General features: G+C 42.3%; 1 protein-coding gene across 1 annotated transcript in view; it reads left to right on the plus strand.

Annotated features, from left to right (window-relative positions):
• The window catches only part of CROCC2 (ciliary rootlet coiled-coil, rootletin family member 2), a 168,636-nt gene that overhangs the window by 43,735 nt on the left and 116,605 nt on the right, over positions 1-8,296 (plus strand). The window contains exons 2-3 of the mRNA XM_027876038.1: positions 988-1,138; positions 2,234-2,379. Of these exons, the coding sequence (XP_027731839.1) occupies positions 988-1,138; positions 2,234-2,379 (297 nt within the window). The remainder of the gene's footprint in view (positions 1-987; positions 1,139-2,233; positions 2,380-8,296) is intronic.

The raw sequence follows: 8,296 nt of genomic DNA on the forward strand, positions 1-8,296 counted from the left end.
GAAGGAAGGAAGGAAGGAAGGAAGGAAGGAAGGAAGGAAGGAAGGAAAGAAGGAAGGAAGGAAGGAAGGAAACAATCACTTCTTAAGCATGTGTACCAGGCATTCTGGTAAGTGCTTAACAAATAATATCTCATTTAATCATCTGTCAAATTACTTAATTTGATAATTGGTAGGAAGTCCCTTCGCAGCCTTGGAGTCCATACAAGAACAAACAAGTTGCTTTTAGGTAGCTGTTTTGCAAAAAACAAACTCATCCTGCCTTTATCTCTCTTCTCTCTCCTCCCACCTATCAGCTCCCTCCTCCCACATTTTCCCTGGTTCTGGAGAATGTCTGAAAGACCTCAGGCTCCCACTGCTCCCCCTCCACCCCCCACCCAGGACCCAGGAGTCTAATCAGAGGATTGTGAAAGGCAGGCTTCATTCCAGATGAACCACCTGGGGAAATGAACTGCCTCCCCCTCTACTCTGGTGCCTTCTTTTTCTTTTCTTCAGCAAGGAGTGGTGGGAAGAATGCCGATTTGGAGCTGGAGCCCTGTGCTCACATCTTGCCTCTGCCACTCACTGGTTGTGTGACCCTGGGCAAGTCACTAAACCTCTCTGTGCCTCAGTTTCCTCATCTGTAGAATGAGGATTTGATAGCCTCTGGTTCCCCTTCCAGCTCTCAGTTTTGATCCCAAGAAGTCTCTTCACTACTCCAGGCACGTCTGTCCTCAGCTGTAGAATAGAGTGTGGAACAAGGTGACCTCCGAAGTGACTTCCACCCCTAAAAGCAGGATGTTGTGTCCTGGCCCCCTGCCATTCCCTTTCATGGTTGAGGCAGAGGTGAAAGGTGAGTCCTTGGAGAGGATAACATCACTTAGCTCCAATCAAAAGATGAGGATCCTTTATGACTCATGAACCAAGGCCACCTGGCTGTCCTCATTAGTCCTGGTGGGGTATGGGAGGATTTGACCAGACCATAACGCTCTTTGGCCACATACTTTTCAGAAACTAGAAGACACAGTCCTGAGCCCAGAGGCCAAAAGAGAAGACAGAACCCTGACGGTCCAGGGCGAGGGCGGACAGACCACACCTACACCTGTGCCCGCCAGGATTCGGCAGATTGTTACTGGCAGTCTGGTGGAGGACCCCCTCCAAGGTAATAAGTGGGAGGTCTCCTGGACCTAGGGACACAACCTTCCTACTGTACCATTCCACCCTGACCAGTCCCCTTCCTGGACATTCCATCTCTCATCCATACCTTTCCTTGGTCAGTCCCCCCTTCCCAGAATGCATTCCCCCTTCCAAGCTGGGGTGCTTCACTGACCCAAGCGCTACCACCTACTCAAAGCCTCTCCACATCCCCCCAGTGGGCATACCCTCCCAAAAAACCACTTTGTATATTTTTGCATTGACTTGTCTGTGGACATGTCTTCCACAGCAAAATGTAAGCTCCTTGAGGGCAGGACCTGGTTCAGTGTTGTCTCTGCATCCCCTTTTTCCCGGGCAGTGCCTGTTACTAGTGAGTGCTTAAGAAATGCTTATTGAATGGATGGATAGTCAATAAGGATTTATTAAGCACCCACTGTACGCCAGGCAAATGCATGAGATCTCACAGATTATAGGAAAGTTCCCATGAACTCACTTATGTAGCCAACCAGATTAAAGAGACAAACAGGGAAACAGAGTCAGCTCTGCAGTTTGACAGTTTATCCCGGGATGGCCCCAGGGCTGCCAATCCTCGAGGGAATTGCATTTGTCGTGTTTGAACCAAATCTCCCTCATGCACCGTCTTGCCGCTAAAACCTAACCCTGTTAGCAAACGAAATAGGAAAAAAAACAGTCTCGTGTCAGTGGCCAATTTGGCTTCAGTCCGTTTGTTTTCATGTCTCTGCAGCCTTGGGAGAGGCCCCTGGGGAATCCTGAATCCCAGGCTGGGTCATGGTGGTTCCCCCCACCCCCATTAGTCATTTATGTTTGACTCATTCCTCTCCAGGGCCTCTAGACACAGTTTTCACCACCCCACCCTGACCCCCAGGGAGACAAAAGACAAAGGCCTCCCGGCCAGGATCTTCCTGGTGTCTGAAGGCCCAAGTTGTTCAGAAGTTTGCTTCTAATGCAGGGGTCTGAATTCAAAGGCAGAACTTTTACCTGCCCCAGAGACGAGGACAGAGCACTGCAGGAAATGCTCTCCACCTTCTTCTGGCTTGTGGCCAGTGGTGCATCCATCCATCCATCCTCTCTCTGTCATTAGGCCTCCGGGAAGCGCCTTCTGGAGTCAGCCTGCAGGAAGAAAATCAGCTCTTGCAGGATGAGCTGTCGAGGCTCGAGGACCTCTTGGCCCAGACCCGGGCTGAAAGGGATGAGTTTGCCAGCAAACACCATGCGGTCAGCGAGAGGGTAAGAGAACACTCCACCTGAAACCCATCATCATTCGTAGGGAAAGAAGTTGGGGAGGGTCAACTCTCTGTCTAACCATGTCTTCTTCTGATTCCTAGACACACACAACTTCAGTCTGGGAGAGATGTTAGAGGTCATTATTGTGATGATGATAATGATGATGGTGATGATGATGGATGAGGAAACTGAGGCACATAGAGGGGAAGTGGCTTCCCTAAGGCCACATGGCTAATTCACGTCAGAGCTCAGCCCAATTCTCCTAATGCTTAGCCTAGTGTGTTGTCCATCACGTCTCGGCGTCCCCATATCTTTTCGGAATATATTTTATTGATGCTTTGGTCTGTCTTCATATCACAATAATTGGGTGTTAGGAGGAAGGGGAAAAGCCTACCTCTCCCCTCTCTGGCTTGAGCCTGCCCCTGTGACAAAGAAAAATCATTAAGCAAAATATAGCAGCCAGAGATGGAATCTTACAAAGTTGATAAAACTTAATCCTAGTAATTTCTGCCGTAAGGATGGAGAAATGTTTCATTATTATTTCTCCGGGACTCAAAATGTTTTTTTCAGTCATTGAACAGTTCTCTTTTTTAAATAAAGGTTTTTATTAACATTTTCTGTTTCTTCCATCACCATAGTATCCCATGTATCCTTCCTCTCCCCCTCCCCAAGAGCCATCCCATACAACAAACAGTATTTTTGGAGAGGAAAAAACAAGTCAGTGCATTGGAAAAGTTCAAAAACTTGTGCAATGTGTAATCCCTGTGGATCCCCCACCTCCACTGACGTGGGGGTTGGGGGTGTCCTCTCATCTATCTTCATTCCAATCCTGTTTGATCTTTGTAATTTTAATACATTCACTCTTGACTTTTTGGGTGTGTTGTTGTTCCTTCTAATTACGTTGTAGTCACTGTGTATATTGTTTTCTTGACTTTGCCGACTCCACTCTGTATCAGTTCATGTAGATCTTTCCATGCTTCTCTGTGTTCATCACATGCATCGTTTCTTTCATTACAGTCATATTCAATGACACTCAATGCACCACAATTTGTTTAGCCATTATGGGCATTAACTTTGTTCCCAATTCTTAGCTACCACAAAAAAGGGCTACTATAAATATTTTGGAGCATATGGGCACTTGTTCTTTTCGATGACTTTCTTGGGATATAAGCCCAGTAATGGAATCTCTGGTTCAAAGAATGTGGATATTTTAGTCACCTTATTTGCATAATTCTAAATTGCTATCCAAAATAGTTGTGAAATGTCACAGCTTTGCTAACAACGTATTAGTGTGCCTATCTTTCCACAAACCCTTCAACATTGATTGTTACCAATTTGGGGTCATTTTTTGCCCATTGGCAAAGCATGAGGTGAAATCTCAGGGTTGTTTTGATTTGCATATCTCTTATAATTACAGATTTGGAGTAATTTTTCATGTGGCTATGAATATTTTTCTGTTCTTCTTTTGAGAATTATTTATTCATGCCCTTTGATCATTTATCTATTGGGGAAAATGGCTATTAGTCATACACACATACACAAACATACATATTTATTTGTTTGTTTGTTGTGTATTTATTTTGGATACCAACACTTTTCCCTTCTTACACTAGACACATTAATGTTGTCTGTGCAAAAGCTTTTGCACAGGTTTTGGGTAATCAAAGTTATCTATTGTAGTTCCCTCTATCTCTTACCTAGGTAAGAATACATCTCTTAACCATAGTTATGAGAGGTATATAATCTGTTTCCTTCTAATCTTTTTATAGTATGATTGTTAATATTAAGGTCGTATATCCATTTCTAATGTATTGTGTAATGTGGTGTAAGATGTTGGTTTAAGATTAATTTCTGGGGCAGCTAGGTGGCGCAGTGAATAGAGCACTGGCCCTGAAGTCAGGAGGACCTGCGTTCAAATCTGACCTCAGACCAAACACTTGACACTTACTAGCTGTGTGACCCTGGGCAGGTCACTTAACCCCAATAGCCTAAAAGAAAAAAAAAAGATTAATTTCTGACAGACTGCTTTCCAGTTTTCCCAGCAGTTATTTTTTTTTATCAAATAGGGAGTTTTCCCCTAGTTAACTTATGTTTTCAGCTTTTCAAAAACTGGGTTAATGAGTTCTATTGTTTCTGAATTTCCCTCGTCTAATCTACTCCATTGATCTATGTTGCTATTCTATAACCAATACCAGATGGTTTTGATGACTTCGACTTTATAATATAGTGTCAAATCTGGAAGTGTTATTCCTCTCTTCATCCTTACTTCTTTTCATCATTTCCCTTGACATTCTAGATCTTTTGTTTTTTCCAAACAAAGCTATTAATGAGCTCATCTTTGCTGATTCTCTGGGGTTTTCCAAGTAAACCATCAACTCATCAACAAACAGGGGTAGTTTTATCTCTTCTTTTCCTATCTTTATACTTTTAATTCCTTTCTCTTGTCATATTGCTATTGCTAGCATTTCCAGAACTATATCAAATAATAGTGAGGAGAGTAGGCATCTTTGTTTCACTCCCGTATTTATTGGAAAAAGTTCTAGTGTATCCCCATTGCACATGATGTTTGCTTTTGACTTTAGACAGATGTTCTTTATGATATTTTTAAGTCCCTCTATGCCTATACTTTGTAAGTTTTTTAGCACAAAAGTGTTGTACTTTGTCAAAGGCTTTTTTGCATCTATTGACATGATTGTATAGTTTGAGATGTTTGAGTTTTTCATATGATTAATTATGCTGACTGTTTTCCTAATGTTGAACCATCCTCCCATCCCTGGTATAAACCCCATTTGATCATAATGAATAAGTTCTTGGAAAAATTGCTATAGTCTGCTTGATGAGATATTGTTTAAAATTTTTGACTCAATATCCACTAATGATAGTGGCCTATGGTTTTCTTTCTGCATTTTTTCTTTCCCCGGTTTAGGTATTAGGATTATGTTTTTCTCATAAAAGGATCCCGGTAGGTTCTTTCTCAATTTTTAAGACTAATTTGATGGGGCAGCTAGTCGGCGCAGTGGATAGAGTGCCAGCCCTGGATTCAGGGGACCTGAGTTCAAATCAGGCCTCAGACACATAATACTTACTAGCTATGTGACCCTGGGCAAGGCACTCAACCCCATTGCCTAGTCAAAAAATCATAATAATAATTTGAGAATAATAAGGTTTCACCCCCAGCTTATATATTTCCTTTTCAGAGATCAGGTTATTTAAGATACCGATCTGGTCTTCTGACTGAATGTTTTATATTTTTGAAAGTATTCCTCTATTTCTTTTGTGTTCTCAATTTTTGTTCTGCATGATATATTCTAATTATTCTTTTTTATTTCTTCTAGGTTTGCTGTCATTTTACCTTGATCATTTGCTATTTTATTGATTTGGTATTTTACTCTCTTTTTAAAATCAGATTATAAACCCTTAGGGTTATCAATTTTATCTCTTCTTAAAAATAGCTTTTAGTTTTATTTATCGTTTCTATGTTTTTTTTTAATTTCTAATTTATCTATGTCCTCTCTAACTTTTAACATCTCCTCTTTGTACTTATTTTAGGCTTATTTAGTTGCAGATTTTCTGATTTTTAAATGTACATTTAATTAATCTTCTCTTTTTCTATTTTGTTAATGTATGGTTGTAATGGTATCATTTTCCACTTGAGGACTACTTTAGCTGCATCCTAGAAATTTTGGTGTATTGCTTCATCATTATTATTTTCTTAACATGGGTATTGTTTCTATGGCTTGTTCTTTGACCCACTCATTATTTAAAATTTCATTGTTAAGTCTCCATTTGGGTCTATATCTTTTGTTTGTGGTTCCTGAATAAGTTTCTATTCTTACTGCATTATGGTCCATAAAGGATGTATTTCTATCTTTTTACATTTGCTCGCAAGATTTCTGTGCCCTAGAGCAGTCAATTTTTGTAAAGGTTTGTAAAGTTACGTGGTGCAGAAATGTGTATATTCTTTTGCTGTCACATTTAGAAGAAGACTTTTAACTCTGGTTTCTCCAGAAATTTGTTACGTTTCATATTTTCCCTTTTATCCTTCTATTAGACTTGTCCAAAACTGATAGAGAGTATTGAAGTCTTCTGTCACTGTTGTTCACCTACTTGTTGTGCCACATACAAAATAATATGCCTCTTGTCTCTCCATTCACACACCCTGGAACAGGTCCTCATCACCCTTTGCCTGAACTATTGCAACATTAGTCTCCTAATTGTCTCCCTGATACAAGTCTCTCTCTGTTCCAACCCATCCTCCACTCACTGCCAAGGTCATTTGTTTCTAAAGCATAGGTCTAACCATGTCAATTCCCTGTTCAGTATGTTCCAGAAATTCCCTATTACCTCCATGATCAGGTATAAAGTCCTCTATTTGGCATTTAAAGCTCTTCATAACCTAATCCCTTCCTACCACTGTATCTGATTACATTTTACTACAGGCAGCTAGGTACAGGGGATACAGCACTGGGCTGGAAATCAGGAAGTCTCATCTTCCTGAGTTCAAAGCTGGCCTCCTTAGACACTTCCTAGCTGTATGACCTTGGGCACGTCACTTAACCTTGTGTGCCTCAGTGTCCTCATCTATCAAATGAGCTGGGGAAGGAAATGGCAAACCACTCCAGTATCTTTGCCAAGAAAACCCCAAATGGGGTCACAAAGAGTTGAACACCACTGAAAGGACTGAACAACAACACACTTTACTGCTCTTTATATACTCTCTGACCCAGCTACGCCAGGTTCTTTTCAGCTGGTCTAGTGTAACCCTTCACCTCTCCCTCTGCATTGGCTGATCTCCATGCCTGGCATGCTCTCTCTCTTCATCTCTGTCTCCTCTTAGTGTCTCTGCCTTTCTTCAAGACTGTTCTTCTGCAGGACTCCTGCAGGAGGCTTTTTCTGGAACCCTAACTGCTAATGCCTTCCCCTCTCAGATTACCATCCACCTCCTCTGAACTATGCACTGGGGAGTGAGACATGAATGATGAAAATTCACAGAAGACTGAGAAGGACTGGTCTTAGAGGTAGGAGGAGGACCATGACAAGGCACTGCCACAAAAAAAGAGAAGAGAGAGAATGTAGAAGACGAGGCTCAACCCTTGCTTTCAGAGGTGTGGAGGCAGGAGGAGGCCATTCCTCTCACACTCTGCCCTGGCTGCTCATCTCTTTCCCTGGCTGTTGGAAATGTAATGCTTAAGGGAATTGTCACCAGGAAAAACTGCTTCCCAGTTTGCCCTTTGATAGCTCAAGCATGCAAAACAAGTTGAGTCATCAGGCTGATTTTCACGGGCTGCTAGCTACTTTCTGAAACTCGCTGGTACAGTGGGAAAGGATGAATGCCTACATTATGCCGGAAGGCTCCCATCTCTTAGAAGGTCGTGACACTGATCACTGGAAGACAAAGACTCCCACCCAGGAGAGAAGCAATCGTGGATGTGGTCCACTGTGCCTTCTCCTCCACCCTGCCATTGGGAGCCACGAGCTTATCTCTCTGAAGTCCTGAACGCATCCCTGGGCCAGACCCTCTGTCATGCTCTTCTTATCCCAGATGGCTTCCCTTCTCCCAGGCATCTGCTAGGGGCTGCCAGGGACAATCTGCAAGGACCATCTGAAGGAAGCCCAGAAGGAGGCCAACGTTCTTTCTCTGGGGCTTGCCTTGGTCTCTGAGGGAAGGTATTGGACCCCCCACCCCCAGAGTAGGAGCTGTTCTTCTTAGATGTGGTACTTAAGAAAGTCTAGGATAGCTGAAAATGGCTATGAATCCAGGCACCCTTCTAAAGGAGTTTGTCTCGGCAACATCTCCACCCTTTCTTTAGTACTTCATTTATTAAATGTTTATTATGTGTCAGGTATTGTGCTTAGGTGCTAGGGATACAAATGAAAGAAAGAAAGAAAGAAAGAAAGAAAGAAAGAAAGAAAGAAAGAA

The sequence above is a fragment of the Vombatus ursinus genome, unplaced genomic scaffold, assembly GCF_900497805.2.
Source record: "Vombatus ursinus unplaced genomic scaffold, bare-nosed wombat genome assembly UNPS02014810.1, whole genome shotgun sequence".
Lineage (NCBI taxonomy): Eukaryota > Metazoa > Chordata > Mammalia > Diprotodontia > Vombatidae > Vombatus > Vombatus ursinus.